Source organism: Apostichopus japonicus, chromosome 15, assembly GCF_037975245.1.
Source record: "Apostichopus japonicus isolate 1M-3 chromosome 15, ASM3797524v1, whole genome shotgun sequence".
Taxonomy (NCBI): Eukaryota; Metazoa; Echinodermata; class Holothuroidea; order Aspidochirotida; family Stichopodidae; genus Apostichopus; species Apostichopus japonicus.
The window spans coordinates 25,601,499-25,626,185 of NC_092575.1; the positions used below are offsets into that span (position 1 = coordinate 25,601,499).

Sequence of the window (24,687 nt, forward strand, 5' to 3'; positions counted from 1 at the left end):
CCCTGCGGAAATCTAAACGTCACGGCCAAACGACAATACCAAGCCAGCGCACTCTGACAAAGAAACCTCACGTCAAGCGAGCGAAAAAAGGGTAAGTACGCCCTCCGACCAGCAGAGGCAAACCCCCACCCACCCACCCACCCACCCACCCACCCACCCACCCACCCACCCACCCACTGGAACATCAACAAACTACAAAAGGACGACCAGCACCCAGCAAAACAAAACACCCCTCTCCAGCACACCAGCGTCCAAAAAGGCAGCCCCAGATAAACGGCGTAATTCGCATTCAACCTGAAGGCGAATGTCAGACTTCACCGCTTCCAGGACTGCCTGCCAACTGGCAAATTTTTCCCTCAAAACTATATTACATCTATTCCTCCAAATAATTTTTTTTCAAAATATATCAAACACAAATAATACGGTGCAACACAGCTACAGAACAAACTGGAGGATCTACCCCATATAAAACAAAGCCCTGTCCTACCGACCATGAACGGTCTCCCGTTAAACGGTCGGTCCAGGACTGAAACCACTCCCACAAGCTTAAAACAAAGGAACAATGCCAAAAAACATGGGTAGTACTCTCTAAACTGTCACATCCGGTCCCTGGGCACAGTCCATCACCCAATCGCCAATGATACCTTTTCAGATTGGTCACCAAGGCACCGTGTGCATCTTGAGATTATGTATGTTAAGAGGGCGCTTGTCCACTTGAATTTAACTTGCCCAAGGATCTGTCCGTTACAAACCTAGTAACGAAAAGAAAACGAGAAAATTGGGGGCGCACTATAAGCATACACCACAGAGCTAATATAGAGGCGCTTTCGGCCGGCATATACTGAAGCAGTTGTTGATTAGTATAATAGGGTCTTAACAAGACTATAGGAAAGAAGCTACAGTGTTAAACAAAACCCATATAAATTAAAGGTGGAAGTTTGACGTAATATTTCTGTGACATGTCGTTTGGTACAGTTTGTTGAGGCTACCATGGCAGGAAACGTTATTTAGCATATGCATTCATCGTTAGTTACGTTCATTGCCCGTTCTGTAAAATAACAGAACGTTATGAACATATAGAAGAACCATATAATATCGTAAATTTACATTTCTCTATTCGTTGAACGCAATTTCAATTGCATAGCGTTTATTAAGAATAAACTGTATGTAATGGTGGGTATATTGACTTAAAACCCATTATTTAATCTTTCTGTGAATGCACCATTAATGGCACTTTACAACCGTTTTATATCAGTTACCACACATCGGGACACTCTCAATATGCATATTCATTTAATGGTGGGTATAATGACTTGAAACCTATTATTTAATCTATGCGTGAATGCACCATCACTACACATTACAACCGTTTGTATCAGTTACCACACATCGGGACACTCTTAATTTGCATATTCATTGAATAGTTTGCCTAATTTTTGTGGGTTATATTTTTGTTAGCTGGTTAAGGTGCCTAATTATGCACGCGAAGTGTGTAATTAACCATGTCAGTTGTTACAAATATTACATTTGATATGGATACATGTGGACATTGCGTGAAAACTGCTGCTGTTTGTAATAAACTTTAAGGGACAGTTTTCACAATTGTCGCAAATGCACAAAGTTGGCATATATATATATATATATATATATATATATATATATATATATTACTTACTTACTGTATAAATAATGGTATCTTCTCGGCCTTTTGGCTAAGATCATGTGTAGTAACTGTTCCCTTTTGAGGGGAATGGTGATGCACACCCGACGATGATCACACAGTCACAGTCCCGATGCAAGGTGACTGGGGCTGAGAGCGGATCAGTCGTTTGGTAGTTTGGTTTTCGTGCCCAGGTTCTTTCCTGGGCGACTTTTTCTTAAAAAGTATCATATAAAGAACACCCGACGATGATCACGCAGTCACAGTCCCGATGCAAGGGGACTGGGGTTGAGAGCGGATCAGTCGTTCTGTATAGTTTGGTTTTCGTGTCAAGGTTCTTTCCTGGGCGACTTTTTCTTTAAAAGTTTATCTTTTAAAGCTAAAAATCACCCTCAGTTAAAATGTCAGAGATTGACCACTAACGATGTTCACACAGTCACAGTCTCAATGCAAGGGGACTATAGGGTTGAGAGCGGATCAGTCGTTCGTTTGTTTGGTTTTACGTGCCCAGGTTCATTCCTGGGTGACTTTTCTTAAAAAGTAACACTTTGGTGATCCATTAGAATATAAAGACAAATGTAGTATTACTGATTAATAAAAAAATAAGTACGTTATACAAATAGGAAATAAACTCATCACGATAAAAGATGAGAACCTTGCATTAGAGGAGTTGCTATTTTAACGAAAATAACGATGGAAATTCACGGCTTCAATGTCCCCGTTAAGAATTGTCGCACCGTTTTTTCACAAAACGCTGTTAAATAACTTCTCAGAGCAGGCGTTCCGGCTGCCGGTATTGTATCATAAAACTACAATATATAATTTTTTCTAACAGTGTCTAGACTAATGAGTGCGGGATATTAAAAAAATGCAGGTGTCGTTAAAATGGAAGGGGTGAGACACTCAACCAGGTAAGTTAAATGAAATCGAGACCCTGATTGCTCAGTATATGTACAAGGAAGTGAAGGGTGTGGGGGAGGGAGGGGAGAGAAAGTATTGCATATGTTACCAAGTGTTATTAAGACGTATTTTTCTTCGGTGCTACTTCAACAGAGTTCAGGTAAAGCTCCTCTTCTGTAATCTTTTCCTACTCTTATCAGATCAAAATTGACTAAACACAATAGACGCTGGTTTACTACACAAATGGCGTGCCACAGTAACATTACGTCAACATTTAACCTTTCATCTATAGTCTTTTATCAGCGCATTTGCCAATCAAAATGAGAATAATTTTTATGTTAAAACTAGATTCTTTCTTGAGAATACGCCGCACGGGAAGACAAACACTATCTATAGATCCAAATCGATTGCCAGTATCTGTCGATTGCCTGCAATATCTAAGCGGTGTCTGATAGCGTTGTGGTAAGCACATCATCAAACCAATATAGAAAAGTGTCATCTGGAGATGCATACAGAAATACTGTATAAGAAATTGACTGAGAACGTGGTTAGTGTAGAATTCTGATGACGTCGGAATTATAATGGCATACATCACGAAATGGATTAAACATCAGGTCAAAAATCAACAATTTAAATATTTTCTCAGTTTTGCAGCGCTGTTTGGTTTCATTTGTTACATATCCTGGACGAATGCTGTAAAACGTCCATACGATTTTCTAGAAGCCGGTGATGGCTTTGGCAAATCAAACATCGGGAAACAACGTAATCTGGAAGAACTCGAAGAACAGATACTAGTTAATGGAAGATACAACAATGGTAAGTTGGTATACTTTCATCATTCGATATAAAACACAATACGGTGAAGAAGTCTGCCTAAGCAGTTCAGTGTACAGGGCTACGTCCGAAGTTTTCTTATAAAACATGAATAGGAATCACAAAGCCCGAGTGTGTTCGGATTTATCAAAAGTGCTCTCTCTCCACCTCTCTCTCTTCACCTCTCTCCGCCTCTCTCCACCTCTCTCTCTCTCTCTCTCTCTCTCTCTATATATATATATATGTGTGTGTGTGTGTGTGTGGGTATATACATACATATGCAAGTGTATATGGTACATTGGTCAAGCGCAGTGTTGATTAACTTTTTTAGTTAAATGAATTCATCGTGTTTATACGTTAGGTACGTAAATAGATGGAAGGGAAAGAAAGGTTATTGATTTGAATGCTTACGTCAGTCAGATATGTATATAGTGTTGTGGTCCGCAACAAGTAAAGTGTACTTTGCAATGGTCAAAGCGCCCTCAAAATTATCTCTCAAAATAGGTCATCAAACTTGGCACTTGCTGACAATTTGGAGGTCAAATCTGCTGATTCCAAACAACGGCGTATCTGTCGTGAGCTGCCCTTGAAGTGACAAGGTCGGCAGAGTGTTAGTTTTGGCTAATTCTTTAACTATTCCCTACGTCGGCCAAAATTGGCCAATTGTTTAACTGATTCCTATATCGGCCAACATTGGCCAATAGTTTATGCATTTCATTGTACGACGGTAGTATCAAAGATGTATAAATGGGGGTGAAATTCTACTGGTGAGTTCACTTTTGGTTCGAGGTTCACAGACTCGAATAGCTCGAGTGAATCCGATAGGCAGTATTTGCTAGTTAGTAGTACCCTGAAGGTATCTTAAAGGTTACCGTAGTCTGATTAGGTATTTGTACTGGCACTGAACAGCAGTGTTGGAGGCATTGCACTTGGAGTAAACAATTTATTGAACATTATAGTCCTATCTTATCACGCATTTTTCATTTCAAATAAGATTCATTGAGAATACATTAAGTAACACCGCTTGACATCTCTTCCGACATTTTCTTTTCCTATCGCCTTCTCCGCGAACGCGACAATAGTTAGCTAGTGTGATGGAGGTCTTGTACCACAACCAATTTCCATGCAGTGCATCCCATTGTGTATTAGATACATCACATTTCATCTTCAATCAGTGGCGTCGCCAAGGGGGGGCCAGGGGGGCACGTGCCCCCCTGGAAAACCTAGTGCCCCCCCGAGTGCCCCCCCCATCTGAGATTTGGGTTGGTAAAAAAATATATATATATTTTGTTATATTCAACTCCCATTATCTGAGTTGGTTTTTCATAAGGACAAAGAAGCACAGTAATTCGTATTTTCTTCAAATGAGCTGCGAATAAATGAAAAAGTTTATCCTTGAACGTCGGGTATCGAAGTCGTAACCCGCGCCATCACAACAGGTGTCGATATTTACATTGAATGTGTCAGTGCTCACGCCATACCAGCGGATATACACGTCCGTATGGCAAGCCGTTTTACTTTTTATTCGATATTTGATGATATCATCAAATATTTGGTGATATCACCAATTCATTTGCTGATATCACCAATTCATTTGGTGATATCACGAAATAATTGCTGATATCAATAAATAATAGCTGATATCAACAAATATTTGCTGATATCAGCAAATGAATTGGTGATATCAGCAATTGAATTGATGATATCAGCAAATCATTTGCTGATATCAACAATTCCGACATATCACTAATTAATTAGTGATATGAGGAACGGAATTGCTGATATCATGAAATGATTTGGTGATATCACTAAAAGATTTGCTGATATCAGCAATTGAATTGGCGATATGTTGGAATTACTGATATCAACAATTCATTTGCTGATATCACAAATTCATTTGCTGATATCAGTAATTCAAGCGTATCGAACCAACGTCTACAAAAAGGAATTAGAAACGAGCGCCATCAACAGGCATTCTTTTTGGGTCTTAAGGGCGCTGTTTGACTGGTAGCGGGCACAGAAAGGCGCCTGGTGCGAGGTTAATTTCAGCCTTGGTTATAGAGATCAACGGGAGGGGAAAGTGGACTAAGTTACACAGTACCACTACTGCCCAGGCGCGGCGGAACGGAAAAATTATTGGGGGGGGGCTAATGTGTGGAGACTATCTAAGCGGAGCGCCACCATCGGTTGGCGCGGAGCGTACAAGAAAATTTTGGGTTTTTTCAAACCCCCAGATGGCCGGAAACGGCACTTCCCGAGTGTTTTATGCTGCGAATACCTACCCCTAGAATATGGGTCTCAAGCCTGCAATTTCTCAGATTGCACGAAAGTCTGTAAAAACATTGTAATTTGTATATTCGATGGTGTTTTAATAAGAGAGTAGCTATTACTCGAAGTGTACTCGCAAAGACGTTTTTGAGTGTAGTAAGGGCAGTGGCGGAGCTAGGGGTATTGGTCAGGGGGGGGGGGCAAGAATAGTCTGTAGGGGCGCTTTCGACACTATCTAAGCGGAGCGCCACCACAGGTTGGCGCGGAGCGGTCAGAAAATTTTTGAGTAAAGACACTCCCTAGATTGCAGGAAATGACCCTTTCGGGCCTTACTAATTTGCAGATAAACGGAGAATAAATAGGTGTCGTCGCCATTTTGTCGGAAAATTACACCAACAGAATATGACAAATGTCAATAGGTATATGAGAGCGCAATAAAATAGTCAATAATCGCGAATAAGAAAAAAGGAGTGAAAAGCTGAAAAGGGCGCCAGCAGTCCATTTGAGTCCGTCAGGGGGGGGGGGGCATCCACCCCTGACTGTATATATGGACGCTCCGCCACTAAGTAAGGGGATGTTGGAGAACTGGCTGAAATGAGGCAAGTCATTGGCCTAAGACGAAGTTGTGTTACGATTACCGGTACTCACACTAACTTCTTCCACTTTTCACGGGGAATGAAGACGCGGTTGGGGTGACAATGTGGTGTATAGCCAGGGGATTATTACACCTATATAGTATACGTGTGCATCGGACAGATCGACAAGTATGCATTGAAAAATGGGCAGATGCACGTTTCGGAACCTTGGTAAATATTGGGGGGGGGGGCTTATCATGCATTTGCCCCCTCAACTTTTTCATTGGGGGATGAGCCCCCCCAAGCCCCCCGGTTCCGCCGCCACTGGGGAGGGGGTGCCCCCTCCCCTTTTGAAAATTTTCTATTGCTGAATGCCCTCAGATGCAATTTGGTGCGACAAAAGTGTACAATGGTGATGTTAATTTACTTCTAAAAAAAAATGTTTCCCAGGTGTAATTTTCTAAAATATTTGTGAAACAAAGTTGGGATCATCTTTCTCAAGAAATTTTATTTCTCATAGGTTATAAATTTCTTACAACCAGCCTGTAACTGCAAAACGGTGTTAAACTGTAAATCCTCATGCTCATACATAGCTCCCAACTCTTGAGAAGGCAAATGCTGGTCCATGCCACGAATCGCTGTCCTGGGGGAGGGGTATAAGGGGAGGGGTGTCCCCCTCCCCTTTTGATTTTTTTTTGGAATCCTGGTGATGCCTACATGTAAAATGGTGGCACTTAGAAAGGCTTTTGTCACCCAAAATTTTCTGAGAAATATGCATTTTTTCTGTGTGTAACATCAATAAATTGAATAGTAGGTGATAATTCATTCTTTCCCGTGGCATGAAAATGTTCGCTGCTCGCCCCAATGAAAAGAAATATAGGCTAATTTGAGGTTCAAATGATGCTGTAAGGGAGGTTTTATACTCTATTATGCTAAATGCTAAAGAAATGATGGTTGCTAAGTCAAAATTTGATGCAAATTTTTTTATGTATACTTGACAATTACAATGCGGTTTTTTCGGACGCTTGTGCGGGTCAGCGGGTTTGGGTGTTAGAATGCGGGTCTAATTCCCGCGAATTGCGGGTCAGTTGGGAGCTCTGCATTTAATTTTAAACCAGAAAACGAAAAGGTTTAGACTAGTCTACCACTGCTATTCCTCTCGATTTTTTAATTTCCAATCATATGATTTAGCGGATGTTCGGAAACACTTTTTGGCTCACCTTTGGGGGGGGCCATGGCCCCCTTGGCCCCCCCTTGGATCCGCCAGTGAGTCATTTTATGATTCCGAGTAATGTTTTGGAAGCTGATATTTCATCGATTTGGTGAATTAGCTGATGTTAACAACCCTATTAGTGTAACTACACCCCACTCCCCCTCCCCTTCCCCACCTCAAATATTTGACTCTGCCAAACTTTCGATTGATCATTGCCTGGCAACATTGTAATAATAACTACAAGCCCAAGCACAAAGCAATATTTCCGGGTTTTAAGATAATTTATCAAGAAAGAGCAGGCGCGCAACCACCATCTTTGATAAGGAGATAGGAGAGGTCTGAAGAATGGAGATCTCCGCTTCCCGTTAAAAATAAATTAGGTAAAAATCGGGCTGTTTAGATGCAAAGTGTAGTTATAGTTGCAGCTTTTGAAACAAACAATATTGTATAACAATATTGTATAACAAACAAAGTTATGAATTTATGTGTACTGTACACCAGGATTTGTCTTGTTGTATACTATTCTGTGAGTCAGTCTGGCGGAGTGGGGTGGGGTAGGGGAGGGGAGGGGGGTATAAGTAGGAGAAAACCCCTCTAGACAAGATTTGTTAAGGAATTCTTAAGGAAGTGATAAGTGTGGTCATATGCAACAAGGAAAAAACAATCGAACTCCCTCAATAAAACCCTGAGTTAAATTAGAATCAAGTTACAATGATATTAATTTAACGTAGATGACCTTGGTAACATGCCCCGTGTGGTTCTGATCATATTGATATGTGGAAGCTTATACCAAGTTAGAGGTGACATGATATTTCTATATTTCTCACTGAGTGAGTCACCGCACTTTCGGTGGATCGTTTTCAGATTATCAGCGATTCTCTGATAACGATACATCTCTGCCATGATACAAGAAATTAATACTTTACCATGCAGGTAGAATCATATCAGGTTCATTCCATATCAAATCACCAATTTTGGAGTATCTTGTACTTCGACATTTTTCAAAGATCCCCAAATTTATTGTATGCTTGGAACACCATAAAATAAGCATATTCTGACAATTTCAGTTACATTGCTTCAAAATTGGCCGATTTATCTCACCTTGAAATTCCACAATTTGTCCCCACCGTGTCATTTTGGCATTTTCTTGATTTTTGAGGTCTCATTTCTCAGCAATTAAATATTCTTCTACCTTCCTATTACAGATGCCTATAGAGTCTATCCCAAAGAATATGAATTTAAAAAATAATCTATAAAAACATTGTCTTGTGGAGTTAGGTTAACTGTTTCAAAATATACGATTTTGGTATCTTTCACTACTGAAATATGTGATATTTTAAATTTTAAATTGTTCCTAAATCATTGCTTTAGGGTACTTGATTCTTTCAGAGGCTATTATGTCTAGTACAAACAATGCAAAATAATGATAAAAATGCTTTCCTATAATATATTTGCAAGTTGTGCAGCTCTAAAGTTGCTATTTCATGCTGCGATTCAGCATGAGGAAGGGGTTTTGATGCCAAAGTTATACCAACGTAACCATGTTAGAGCTGTGAGGGTCTTCTACTTTAATTATAAGTATAAATTTCTTACACCTTTACAAATTTCAGGGTTCTAGCATTTCTCAATATTAGTTTAGGAGGTAGTAAACTTGCTCTGATGTACAAAAGAGGTCGTATATGACAGCCGATAACTCAAAACGCGTCATTTTGAAAATATCTGGGTTCTCTTTCTAGAAGAGATATAGTACCACCCTAGCTGTTTGTACCAAAAATTTGAGGAGAGTAATTTGCCTTATTTTAAAATGAAAAATCCTCAAAGTTTGGGATGTTTACCAAAAAACGTTCTTGGTATCATTTTAACTTTTAAAACTTGGGTTTAATTGAAACCCTTTCTTTCGAGGGCAGCCAATCTTCGTCAACGCGTATATTCTACAACAGAAAACGAGGTAGGAAACAATTTTCTAAGTGGAAAGCAGCTTAAAAGGATTGTCTGGTAGCCCTGAAAATTAACCTAAAAAGATGATAATTAATTTTTCAAACATGTAGTCAAAGTATCAAAGTATGAGAACGCTAATGTTGCGTTTGACAGAGAAACGAGGTTTAATCGTTAATAATGGACATCTCAAATATGATTTGAACAGCCTCGAACGTGACGTCATTTTCGCAATTGCAGATTGCGATATAACCCACGCTCCGTACAGTACCGTACTACCTACAGTAATCACAACAAAAACCGCGTTTGTATACAGATTCATTTCTTCCTTAATTTTCGGTGAAATTTCTTATAAATTAGATATGTTTTTAAAAACTCCTTAAGCCGCCGTATATGTCATAAAAGCACAATCAGACTCAATAAAACCAGTTTTCCAGTGTCCGAACATTTTAATCTTCCACAACACAATATCGACTGTCTAAAGTTTGCCATAATCATGGGTAATTTGTCTGACCATAATAAAAGAAACTTGAAGGAAGTCGAATTGATCCTTAAAGTACGTTCACACTGTCATGGTCTCAATAGGGATAATGGCTCTTCTTTCCGGGTTCAAGCACTTTGAACAGTCTGGGGGTTAAGGCCGGTAGACTAACGTGATTGAAATCACTCTTTTTACACACTAAGGTGTCCGAATATTTGTGTAGCGTGTAGTTATATCTATTCTAAATATGTATTTGGAAAGGAATGAAGCCTATCGCTTGTAGCTTCGTAGTATCAGAAATGTCCTTACCGTATCAGAAATACACGTTATGTTTGAGAGTATCCATAAGACATGGGCCTTCCTTATGAATCTCAAATAAAGAACTTCAAGTAGATTCGTTTTCCACACTAAAACAAACTGTTACAAATGTAAACTTAAACTTAAACCAAACCAACACTAATAATAATTTATGCAAGCATGACTTAATCAAATAACCCAAACTACAATTCTGTGAATGTTAAAACGTCACAATTTACTTGAAAAGACGAAGTTCCTTTCTTGACCTTTTATCAGATATCAATAGAAAGTGTTTGAGATGTTTCTCATCTAGAAGCATCACTACATTTGACGCATATCCATCCATAAGTAAACATTTACGATGTCGACCCCACCCCCCCCCATACCCACCACTCTCCAGGCGCGGCGGAACGGACAAATTATTGGGGGGGCTAATGTGTGGAGACTATCTAAGCGGAGCGCCACCATCGGTTGGCGCGGAGCGTACAAGAAAATTTTGGGTTATTTCAAACCCCCAGATGGCCGGACACGGCACTTCCCGTGTGTTTTATGCTGCGAATACCTAGCCCTAGAATATGGGTCTCAAGTCTGCAATTTCTCAGATTGCACGTAAAAGTCTGTAAAAACATTGTAATTTGTATATTCGATGGTGTTTTAAGAGAGTAGCTATTATACTCGTAGTGTACTCGCAAAGACGTTTTTGAGTGTAGTAAGGACAGTGGCGGAGCTAGGGGTATTGGTCGGGGGGGGGGGCAAGAATGGTCTGTAGGGGCGCTCTCGACACTATCTAAGCGGAGCGCCACCACAGGTTGGCGCGGAGCGTACAGAAAAATTTTGAGTAAAGATACTCCCTAGATTGCAGGAAATGACCCTTTCCGGGCCTTGCTAATTTGCAGATAAACGGAGAATAAATAGGTGTCGTCGCCATTTTGTCGGAAAATTACACCAACAGAATATGACAAATGTCAATAGGTATATGAGAGCGCAATAAAATAGTCAATAATCGCGAATAAGTAAAAAGTATAGTGAAAAGCTGAAAAGGGCGCCAGCAGTCCATTTGAGTCTGTCAGGGGGGGGGGGCATCCGCCCCCTGACTGTATATATGGACGCTCCGGCACTAAGTAAGGGGATGTTGGAGAACTGGCTGAAATGAGGCAAGTCATTGGCCTAAGACGAAGTTGTGTTACGCTTACTGGTACTCACACTCACTGCTTCCACTTTTCACGGGGCGTGAAGACGCGGTTGGGGTGACAATGTGGTCTATAGCCAGGGGACGGGCCGAGGGTCCCCCAGCAATTACTAAAATTATTACACCTATATAGTGTGCATCGGACAGATCGACAAGTATGCATTGGAAAATGGGCAGATGCACGTTTCGGAGCCTTGGTAAATATTGGGGGGGCTTATCATGCATTTGCCCCCTCAACTTTTTTATTGGGGGGGGCTGAGCCCCCCCCCCCCAAGCCCCCCCGGTTCCGCCGCCACTGCTACTGCCACTGGGAGAGGTACCGTGGCTACTCATGCACTTGTGACAGGGAGGACAAACATTGGGCAAGCACCGAGTAGGCCAGGCCTATAAACCTATGAAAAATAATATCGGGGTGGTTAAGTAGCTCAATATGAAATACCAAAATGTAAAAAGTATACCCTGGTCGGCGGGCGACAGAAACAGGCTGGGAACTGTGTCCATTAGACTGGCTCCCCGATGGTGGCTGCAACCAGTGGCGGGAGATTTGTTTCAAATATTGGGGTGGGGGGACTTTAACTTGGGTGCAGACGCGTAACATTTCCCCCACCCCAAATTAAAATTTTAAATTTTAAATTAAAATATATATATATATATATATATATATATATATATATATATATATATATATATATATATATATATATATGTATGTATATATATATATATATATATATATATATATATATATATATATGTATATATAAATACAGGCGTGTATCCAGGATTTTCTAACCCGGGGGCGCGATCGAATTACTATCTAAGCGGAGCGCCACAGAAAATTTCTGGTTTTGATAGCCCCCCAGATCACAGGAAATGGCACTTCTCGGGCTTGAAAATGATCAACAAGTTGTATACTTTGGCCTGAGAATCAAGTTTTCCCAATAGTTTTTTTTTTCTATCCATAACCTTTTCAAGATTGTCACCAGTCACACAACATGTTCGACCTCATCGCTTCTCCTGTGGATCATTGCTTTGGAAGGTAATACTACGTAACGGCCTATACAATACCCGTCAGCCCCACTTTTCAAGGTTTGAAGCCCATTATTTGTTCAGAATTTGAATTATAAATTCACTTCAAAACATATCCATAAATGTTGCACAAAATTTCATCTATGGTCAACCAAAAAAAAACAAAACAAAACTTCAACCCCTAACAGACCGGTCAGTAGGGGGAAGTATGATGAAGAATGTTGGTCAGGGAATTTTCGAAAATTCAGACACAGTTAATTTATTGTGTACAAATATTATAAATATAAAACTTCGATATCGTTAAAAAAGACAAAAAAGATCTTCGCCCCACCCCCCCCCCCCACTTGGCTACGTGCCTGCGGTTAGAAATCTTGTAGGAAACAGGCCAAATGGAAACCCAGTGACCCCATATCGATGTGGATCATATATATGATTGTACGTACTTACACTCATACACAAGAGATGTACAGACATTATGATAATAATCATGAGTGACAACATGCTATACGGTCACAGGTCACAGAAACGACGACGAAGAGTCATTTACCTCATAGCGCATGTGTTGGATGAAGTTTTAGCCACCGCCAAATAGGATTTGGATAAATAATCTCATGCATTAGTTTCTATTTATAGCCACACAAAAACACTATGCCACCAAATATTGGGGAGGAGGATATTAGATACTATATCCCCCACCTAAAATATGTCCCCCCCCCCCCCCCATGATCGCCGCTCATGGCATGCAACGTTCCGTCTGGCTGTGCCTGTGCGTCTGCGATGGAAAGGAGCTGATCGTGCACAGCTGCTATTGAATTGAACCTGTGCTCATCGATGCTCGCGTTAATCCGTTCTAAATTTCTCTTTGCCTTGGAGAAGACGTTCTTTCGCTTCAGAAGCATTATCATTGCCAGTTAAGAGCCTCTCTACTTCGCCCAAAATCCGAGAACTTCTGTCAATAACGATCTGTGCTTCATCAAGTTTACCGCAATCGCCAAGGTGAAAGTAACGCTACCCGTACCCTGTTGTCTCGTCTCTGTCATTTGCATGTACTGCACAGTACACTGACATCGTGTGCGCATGCTTGTAAGACGGGCTGCCACGGTTGAATTACTGATATCATCGTCACGGTTGAATTACTGATATCAGCAAATGAATTGGTGATATCATCAAATGAATTGGTGATATCAACAAATGAATTGGTGATATCAACAAAAGCATGCATTAGTGATATGTACGGTTCATTTGCTGATATCATTAAATCAATTACTGATATCACCAATTGATTTGTTGATATCAGCAAATGAATAAGTGATATGTTGGAATTGTTGATATCATCAAATGATTTGCTGATATCACCAATTATTTGATGATATCAGCAAATAATTGTTGATATCATCAAATGAATTGGTGATATCAGCAAATGAATTGGTGATATCAGCAAATGAATTGCTGATATCAACAATTATTTGGTGATATCAGCAAATAATTGTTGATATCAGCAATTATTTGATGATATCATCAAATGATTTGATGATATCAACAATTATTTGCTGATATCACCAAATATTTGATAATATCATCAAATATCGAATAAAAAGTAAAACGGCTTGCCATACGTCCGCTTCGCGAGCTACATGGCTGTGCGAAGGGAGGGTACTGCAATATGTTGCCTTGGTCTGAGGTTGACAGGTTAGGAGCTGACGAAATGTGAGAATGTGAGGGTCCGCAGGCACCATATTTGTGGACCCATATATTAACCCTGTTGTGTAGGGGGTGCAGAGGTCATTTGAGGTCAGATGCTTGTAGGAACAAATGGCGAATGTTCACACCTGCATACTTAGCCATACTCGATGTGTGATCAAACTTTGGATTGCATGGTGAGATCCCTGATAGGAGCCAATAACGATGCTGGAACCTGTTACATCTTAATAGATAATGGGAGAAAACGAGAAGGACAAGAAAGGGGTCGGGGGTCATGCACACATTAATTCAACAAATGTAGGTTCTATTGATATAGGGTTAGGCATAATATCGACAGCATGTGGTTCATATCCTCTGCAAAATTCTGCGCCTTGTTAAAATCATTACCTCAAAAATAGCAATTTCTGGAGATATCTTCAGATCGAATTTGGCAGCATTTTGCATCTAGCCCATCCTCCGTATGCGAAAATTTTCCAAAGGGGAGGGGGGCAGTGGCGTCGGAAGCGAGGGGGCTTGAAAAAGTTGAGGGGGCAAATGCATGATAAGCCCCCCCCCCCCAATATTTACCAAGGCTCCGAAACGTGCATCTGCCCATTTTTCAATGCATACTTGTCGATCTGTCCGATGTACACGTATACTATATAGGTGTAATAATTTTAGTAAATGCTGGGGGGGGGGCCCTCGGCCCGTCCCCTGGCTATAGACCACATTGTCACCCCAACCGCGTCTTCAAGCCCCGTGAAAAGTGGAAGCAGTGAGTGTGAGTACCGGTAAGCGCAACACAACTTCGTCTTAGGCCAATGACTTGCTTTATTTCAGCCAGTTCTCCAACATCCCCTTACTACACTCAAAAACGTCTTTGCGAGTACACTACGAGTAATAGCTACTCTCTTAAAACACCATCGAATATACAAATTACAATGTTTTTACAGACTTTTACGTGCAATCTGAGAAATTGCAGGCTTGAGACCCATATTTTAGGGCTAGGTATTCGCAGCATAAAACACTCGGGAAGTGCCGTTTCCGGCCATCTGGGGGTTTGAAAAACCCAAAATTTTCTTGTACGCTCCGCGCCAACCGATGGTGGCGCTCCGCTTAGATAGTCTCTACACATTAGCCCCCCCCCAATAATTTTCCCGTTCCGCCGCACCTGGAGGGGCACCCCCTCCCCTTACACCCCTCCCCAGGACGGCAATCCGTATCCACCTAAGTGCCCCCCATCAAATGCTGGTGCCCCCCTGTGCCCCCCCCCAAACTGAAAAGTCTGGTGACGCCACTGTCTTCAATAGATCAAGATAAAACCCAGTACTTTGTACCCTGGATCAGTCAGTGCAGACAATACAATACAAGAACGAACGTTATAGGTTTTAGTCTATGTTTATTGACTCACAATCTGTAATGGCAAGGCTTTACTGCAATATATGCTCATAAGTGTTAGAACTACACACTACACAGATACTGCAACCTATACACCATTCTACGTACGAGCACATATGAGCACAGTCATATGATCCAAATCCGAGTCCCATGGACGATGAACTCGAAGAACTTATTCTGCAAAGTCATGTTTTTGCCTAAAGAGATGATTGGTTGAATGACACACCTCTGAAGTACAACCAGAATGCAAAAATGCATTGTGGTTTCGATGATGTAATATGAGCATTTATCTTCATGAATCTGACGTAATGTATAGTGAGGGTGTACTTGTTTACAAGGGTTTCACAATTTGACCCCTGGTGACCCCAAATGACCTTTGACTTCCACCAAAAACAATAGACTTTTTGTACTTAATGTGGTACTTCTACACACGAAATATAAAGTCTGCCCATGCTTCCAATCTTGAGATATCATGTTAACAAAATTTTCACAATTTGACCCCTAGTAACCCCAAATGACGTTTGACTTCCACCAAAAACCATAGGCTTCTTGTACTCAATGTGGTACTTCTACACATCAAATATAAAATTGGTCTGACCTTCCCTTCTTGAGGTATCGTGTTTACAAGTTTTTCACAATTTGACCCCTGGTGAACCTAAATGACCTTTGACTTCCACCAAAACAATAAGCTTGTTGTACCTTATGTGGTACTTCTATACACTAAGTATGAGGTTGGTCTGACATTTCCCTCTTGATTTATCGTGTTTACAAGGTTTTCACATTTTGACCCCTGGTGACCCCAAATGAGATTTGACCTCCATCAAAAGCACTAAGCTTCCTGTACTTAATGTGGTACTTCTACACACTAAGTATGAAATTGGTGCGACCTTCCCTTCTTGAGATATCGTGCTTACAAACTGGGCGTCACAAACGCACGTACACACACACACACATACACACACACATACACGCTTACATACACCATCATGATTGCATAGGTTACGATTATCAACGAAACCAAAAAATAGCACGTCGCTCCAAAGAGTCAATCACAACTGAATTTTGTTCGGAAGCACCATTTGAATGCGTTCAGTACACCCGAAGACTCACCTCCCATTCAACATCCACACGATGCAGTCAAGTCGCCGACGATCTTGTATGGGCGGCCATTACCGCAAAATACTATTAATCTAGTGTATACAACTGTATTTGTCTACAAACACTTGTCATTGTAGTGCGTGGTGAAGGTAAAACTTAGTTTATAGTTGTTCAAATTCATTGGAGGGGTCTTTGTTACTGCAACCCTTTTGAAGTTATTTCGGTCACGAAGAAGGAAGTTCGACGTTTGGGATTAACGTAGACCAAAGCTATGCTATATTGTGTATGGTACTCTAGCTAGCATGTGCCTGCAATAAAACGAAGAAATGATGACTGAAACCATTAGAACTTAGATGTCAATCACGAATCACGCCTGTTTCGGACGTGACAGAGAATACACAGAGTCCTGGACACTGATTGGTCAAATTGAACAACATGTTAGCGTTGCTGTATCCTCGAGTAGTTAGCGAAATTTTACGAAACATCCGAAGTCCCAATGAACGATTAATCCAACGAATACACGTAGGTTTATAGTCTATCATTGCAAATGTATCACCCTCCGATCTTATAACAACTGTTTGATCGATTTCATGGCCCTGGTTTATCATCATCCAAAACACGCAATATATGCCATACACGGCCATAGCATATACTACCATGCCAATAACGTTTCAAGTAACTATGTTACAAGAGCTGAAGTAGTACATATAACGCCGAATCGTTGCTGATAAATACGATAAACATTTAATTGCTGCTTGCATCTTATTTGCAGAAAGTTGATAATCAAATGCATTTAATTGTTACCTGTCTTGTTGAATTCGAGAATAACGAACCAAAATTGAGAATTGTACGAAATGTTTTGAAGAAGAATGCTACGCAATGGAGATCTATTTTATTTACGTGTGCAGAATTAAATCTTCGCCGACACAATTCTTTCAAATCTAAGTCTGGAATTTTTCCTGCGTAGCCAACCTGTAAATTTGAGATTGCTATGAAGATTGTATGTTCAGCTGGTATTCACCAGCCAGCCATGTAGATGATGGAACTGGCTAGTAATCCCAATATTGTAGCGCGCATGCGCACTACCATAATTACACCAAAACTGAATTTCCTCCATCAAAAATAAATTTACTTCATTAAAAATACATTTAATCTATCCAAAAAAATTCTTCATCAAAATTTTTTTTGGTCATCAAAAATTAATTTCTTCCATCAAATGTAAATCTACTCCATCAAAAATAAATTTACTCTGCCAAATCTAGTTGAACACGCACGTATTAAATCTACCCCGTCCGATATAAACTCATCCCGTGTCCCGTCCTAAAAAGAAAAATACCCCGGAAATAAATCCTGTTCAAAGTAAATTTCGCTCGTCAAAGACCAATTCCTTCCGTCAACTGACCTACAGTTGAATGACCGGAGACTTGTCTATTTGCCAGCGATGTCAAGCACGCCATTTTCGTTTTCTGTGGCGAGTGGCAGCAACAGGTAATGAAGCTATGGGTGTATACAAAATAGTAGCATCTCGTCTTTCATCTTCAACTTCTATCCAATAAAATTTGTCGGTTAATATAGGCGAATGCCCACAGGTCTCCCGTGCTGAGTAGAAGAAACTGTCACTGCGCGGTGAAATGCACAGTTCGGCGAAGAACACATCTGATTTCCGACGTCCGACGTCTACGTCCGACGTCCGATTTTGTAGGCCTAACGTTAGGCAATATGGCCAATCAATAGACACATCAAATAATAAAAGTGACCAACTACATGCGCATCCCAGCTTTTTAGACACATGCCTACAGTTATTTATTTCATATCAAATATTTGAGTAAGCTCAAAGGTATGCTCTGTATTGTCCCAAAGTTGTCCCGATTTTCAAATATGGTCACCTTTATATTATAGCACTCTGTAAACTAATGCATTGTTTGTTGGAGGAGTATATATAATTCGATGCATGGAATTTTTCTTAAAAGAGTTACTCAAGCTTCCCCTTTGTGAGATTCTTACTTTACATTTTACTGTACTATATACAACACATTCATCAGACTATACTATAGCCGAATACTTCATAGTTTTGGAATATAGCAATATTTATTTTGGACGGGATTTATTTCCGGGTGTATTTTTTTTTGTTAGGACGGGATGAGGGATGCGTTTATATCAGACGGGGTAGATTTAATACGTGCGGGATAAACTTCGACAGAGTAGGCCTAAATTTAGTTTTGAAGAAGAAAGTTTATTTTTGAAGAAGAAAATATATATTTGATGGAGTCAATTAATTTTTGATGTGATTTAGTGGAAACAAATGTAGAGTAATGGAGAAAATGTATTTTTGATAAAGTCTTTCTTTTATGAAGACATTTTTATGTGATGGGGAAAATACATTTTTGATAAAGTAAATTGATGTTTGATGGAGAATATTTATTTTTGGTCAAGTATTTTTATACTTTGTTTTTGCGGTAATGGCCGCCCATGATCTCGCTGTTTGGCATACAAGTAAAGGATATCTCTATGCATCAGTGCGCTACAAAGATTCTCTGGCACACTAAGCACCTGTTGTAGAAAATGGAGAGTGAAATTTACCCGAATAAATCTAAGCTTGTAATCCCTTACTCTATTATTCGAATGACTCGGCCGAGGACTATAGCATTAATCTTTTCAAACCAACATCACCTCAGCAAAGAAGATATTTAAATATGAATCACCCTAGACAATAAGCTAAATTTTAAGAAGCATATTAACGTCACTACCGGTAAAGCATGGAGGATTTTAAACTCAATTAGAAGCCTTAGCAATCTAAATTGTCTACCCACACATATTTTATTACAAATACAACTAAAATATTGATACAATTATTACTTACAGCAGTCTCAAATTTCACAATTAAACATTATTAATGATAAAGCCCTCCGAATCTGCCTGAATATCCCAGTTAAATCGCTATCAGTAACCTCCCTTTGAAGCAGCAAACACAATACCACTTTCTGATCAACTAACTATTTCAAACAAAAATGTTTAACAAAACACCCTCCTCCTTGATCCCTAATCCAAGACCTTTTGCTTTAATACGTAATTCATAAAACCTACAACAAAAATAATTTAAAAAGTTCCCTAGATACATTAGATTTATTAAACTGGTAGGAGGCTTCAGCCCTGGCAGAGGTAGGGGCCCCTTGTTTAGGTACCCGGTGGCTGGAGGGCTTGTGAGTCAAAACCCAGAAAAATAGTCCTCTTCTGGGACCAGCCCAGTCATGCTACCATTATACTGACACAATACATGCATCCTCGTATTTCTTTTAAACCTTCCCAATGTCTGACAATAACTTTACAGAGGTCGTGCCATGTATCTATATGTAGATATAGAGAGATAGTTAGTTATTTAGTTCGATATATGTATGTATGTATGTATGTATTTTAGATCCTCCTGCAAGCAGGAACTCGCGAAGAAGCCTCATTGGCTTATTAAAGCCGCAAGCTGACCGAAGTCAGGCTCTTGGATTCATAGTTTACGTCCATGATTATGAATTGTCAATTGTCAACAACTCTGTATAACAGAACTGGACGACATACTTTAATCTTGGAGTGACTCGAACTCGGGACCTTTTGATAGATAGATAGATAGATAGACGAACTCGGGACCTTAGATAGATAAATAGATAGATATAGTTAGATAGACACAGACAATAATGCATAACACAGACTGTACTGGAATTTCAAAGTTCGTATATGCTGTTTTCTTATACCGCTACCTTTATAGAAACTGTACAAACTTACTACCCATGCCATTCCAGACACCTTGGATCTTGAATTTGTGCAACCATCTATGACATGGCACACAATCCATTGTATTCGGCGTTCGGGTAAAGTGAAAACCTGTACACATCTAACAGGACTATGTAAATAAAACTTGATGTTGCTTTCAGCTGACTTCTTATATTAACGTATGAAAAGGTCACATATGCCTTATTATATTACTTACGGTAACGTGAATTATCGCAGCACTTTATAGAATTCAAATTGCACGCATTGTAGAAGGCTATATATGAATGAAAGAGCCTGATGTAGTCTTTGTAATCTGTAATCATGAGAATCTGTAAGTGTTAATTAAAAAACCTAATGAGCCATAACAATAAGTGTTATAAGCCTATCTTATCTTGATTTAAAAGCCTGGGAAAGTTTCATTGTATGCATGTGCCTACAATATTCTTTGCTGGCTAAGCTTATCAGGATTGGTGGTCAGTAGCTGGGCATGGGTTCTGTTTAAAAAGGGCTGAGTCAGTGGGAGGTAGCGAGATGCCAGTTGTCAGTTGTCAGCTACCATTCAGTTTGCTACTCTAGCAGTTACTCTAGTTATCATATTTAGTCTGTGTCACTCGGTCAGTTGTTTAGTTGTTACTTGTCAGCTGTTAGTTATTATTCAGTCAGTTCTTGTTTTTATACCTTAGTCGAACTAAATTGGTATATAATATCGATTTAAAATGACATATATCGATTTAATTTGACATATCATCGATTTAAACTGGTATATGTCGATTTAAACTGGTATATGTCGATTTAAATTGACATTACCGATTTAAATTGACATATCATCGCTTTAAACTGGTATATGTCGATTTAAATTGGTATATGTCGATTTAAATCGATGATAGGCTATGTCGATTTAAATCGGTAGAAGTCATTTAAAGCTGCTTGAAACTGGTATAAATCGAAGGAAATTGGTATATGTCGATTTAAATCGGTATTAGTCGATTCCCCACTATTTGAGACTGATGGCCCGCCATATAGTCCATGACATGTAGAACCTTTGTAAAATGAATGATCATTGATGGATTTTGATGGGAGTTGCACTGTTTTCATGATTTCTAATGTCTATTAGAGTGTGTAAAAGTAAGTTGGCCTGACATTTCGATCCTAGCATGATCTTCTTCAGAGGCTTAATGACAAGTAACAGTAACAGAAGTGACAAAAACACGCACAGAATACAGACAGGTTAGTTACCATGGTGAACACAAAGAGAGAGAGGGATGGAGAAAAGAATGAAAGAAACCAACAGGGGAAGAAGAGAGGTAGGAGATCAATCTATTAGATTGATTAGGACAACATTGTTTGTAGGTGACCGTTAATGTTAAGTATTACATATCGTAACATTGATAAACGAAAGAGGATCTTCTTAACGATATTCGTTTCATCCCACTTGTGTGAGTTGAGTACGAGTTAGGGAACCCACTGTCATGATTAGAAATGCGTAACTGCTTGACTAAACGACGTGATTAATTATTGAATATGTTAATAATGTTCTTTTTATGGCATACTCAGTTTAAAGCAAGATAGATATAGATAATTCGCCAAAAATATCACAGCAGGTAAGGTGGCAACTATTTGAATTGATACCCAATTAAGTAATACAGGCCTTCCTTTGTGGCAAAGGACGTGTTAATGGCGTCATTTATTGTCCGAAAAGTATACCGATAATGATTTAGTCAAAAGGTTTTATCTTTAACAACTGGCAAACGAGGATAGCAACACCAGGTTACACTTTATACGAGGGTTCACCAGATGGGTATGGTAACATATATTCCGATGATTGTTGGAAACTGTAATTACGTCACGTAGGTAGATTAAATATAATGTTGTGTGCAGTTGTTTTATAGTCACAGGTTTGAATATTGTTGAACTGGAAAAGTGTTTATTTCATTTCTTACAGATAAGTATCCAAGCCAAGCCGTGTTGACCAAGGAGTTAAAAGTTCATATCAAAGATAGAAATCCCACACCTGTTACTTCCTCGAAAGCCGAAAAACTACAGCGTCTCTCACCCAAGTCAAACAGTACGACCACTTCGCGGAACTATTCATTATGTTCCTCTGCTCCATATTATGGTCCAATACGTAGAATCCCTCACACAACTCCACCGACTCTTAAATTAAGCATTTGCAAAGTTTTTGGAAATGGGTTGAGACGGGCGATGGTTGGGGAATCTGCTAAGCTTACGATAAGGGTACCCCGCCCATTAAGGTCAAAATTACACAATGTAATTTTCTTCAGTGTCTTAGCTGTTGGAGAAAGACATATCTTCCATGCGTCTCCTTCTCGTGTCAGATCGGAAGCGCTGACATTAGACTTCACCTACGTCCCGACAATTCCCGGAAATTACTCCTTGTACGTTGAGGAAATATCAAAAGGATATCAAAAGCAGCTCAGTGGGAGCCCATTTCATCTTATAGTAGAAGGACCACCAATAAATCAAACGGAAAGGCAACAGAAAGCTGACCAGCTTCCATCATGTCAAACCCTCCCACAAACTGATCTCTCGTGGTTAGAAGGAGAATGGGTGACAAGGGACATTGCGGGAGAGAACCGTGGAACTTTAAGGAGTGGTTGGGTTCTGCAACCTTATCGATGCAGTATAGATATATTTACCAAAGGCGACTTGGCACTGGCGGCAGCATCTCCTTCATTAAAAACTATAGTTGTTCTTGGAAGATCTACCGAGCGAGGTGTATTTTTATCATTAGTTGATTTATTACTCAAAAGCGACGAGAAAGCTAGTATTTACACGTCTGTGTTGTGGAAATGTTGGGGAATTGTGGAGGTCAGATTAGGTAATTTAAGATTCATATATCAAGATTTCCGCATTGAATCCGTTTCCCCGGAAACAGTTACGGACAGGGAACGGGAACACGTGAATGTTACCTGTCATAATAAACAGAAAGTTAGATCAAATGAGTATTTCAGGGACACCATTACTTTTTTTCAGAAGACTTTATTCAACGATAAGATTAATCCAGACGTGGTATTGTTGACCATTAAATATTCAAAACAGCTCCAACTATTAGCAAAAAACATTCCGGCATCTTGGAGAGGTAACCTTTACGCCATGAACGGATTCAAGGTTCATGAAGGATTACTTTATACATTTACGGGAAGGCAGTCCGATCTAGAAATGGCCAAACAGTTTGTAACATACGATGATCACATAAGAGCTTTGGATGGATTTGCATTAGCCACACCATGGAGACACGCCACTGAGATCCCACCACTGGTTATGAAAACACCACACTGGCATAGACCATGTGAAGAACAAGACGGAGAAATCAGAGTATGCGGGGATGCTACCGAAATGGTTGCCCAAATACTACTGGGCAGGGCACTAGCACCAAATGGAAAGGAAGCCTGGCTAGCTTCACTGGATGACTGTAAGCCTAATAACATTGAATTATCAAGACATTTTACAGTATGCAATGATTGTCCTAATTACGTATTTCCATTACACTTTAACCCTGTCCCGCAGCTAAAATGTTATTCTTCAACAAGTTTAAAAATAAGGAACCTCGCGGGAGTTCAACCTAAAAAGTTGATTCGTTGCCCTAGTAAATGAATGCAGACTGAACCAGTTGGTCCTCAAAATACCCAATCGGGAAAAGTAATTGTAAAAAATTGTAACATATTGAGAACTGATTTGAAGTAGAGTAATGTGCAATGAACATGTTACACTTAACAAACATATCCATGAATTTGACAATAAATATTATTGCTTTCAAATATATATAAGGAAATTTCACACTTACGTCGGTGTGAATGAATGCAGAAAAAAAACAGGTTTTCTCGTTTTTGCAAAGTACTCCGTACTCACACTCGTTGAAAAGTACCCGGATTCTCAAGTAGTCGTTCTCGTCATTTAGTATCAGCCTCGGGTGGTAGGCCTTTACTCGCCCATGCATACGATTTAAACGGTTCTGTTCATGTAAGTACTTTACGAAATACTTATATACATAAAATAAAATAGTTACGACAGGAAGCCACATATTGTTTTGTTCCTTTTGGCATTTGATCTAGTATTACTCTATTATAGTACCATATAGTCATACGTATATCTACCTCAGTAGTATCATATATGTATAGACTAGTGTATTACCACAAACTTATATATAGGAATGTACGAAGCTTGAAGAATACATGGCGATGCCGCATGTCGTATTAATGTACGGAACGATTAGTAAGCATGGCTGCCGATTTACTAGTCTATATACGTCTACCACATCTGTGTATGCGCGTCGGGAGGTTAATTGCTAATATATCACTTTATCATTCCAATTCTGATAATATTCAGACATTCCGGGATTTCCAAAACAATAACGAAATACCGAGCCGATAA

The 24,687-nt window shown here is 39.7% G+C and overlaps 1 protein-coding gene and 1 pseudogene across 1 annotated transcript; both read left to right on the forward strand.

Annotated features, from left to right (window-relative positions):
• Positions 1-1,692: 1,692 nt before the first annotated feature.
• On the forward strand, positions 1,693-1,907 carry LOC139981728 (U2 spliceosomal RNA; annotated as a pseudogene).
• A 1,007-nt stretch (positions 1,908-2,914) lies between these two features.
• On the forward strand, positions 2,915-24,092 carry LOC139981043 (uncharacterized). Its single transcript, XM_071993155.1, has 2 exons — positions 2,915-3,376; positions 22,238-24,092. The coding sequence occupies exons 1-2, from the start codon at positions 3,142-3,144 to the stop codon at positions 23,908-23,910; spliced, it is 1,908 nt and encodes a 635-aa protein (XP_071849256.1). The 5' UTR covers positions 2,915-3,141; the 3' UTR covers positions 23,911-24,092.
• The last annotated feature ends 595 nt before the right edge of the window (positions 24,093-24,687 follow it).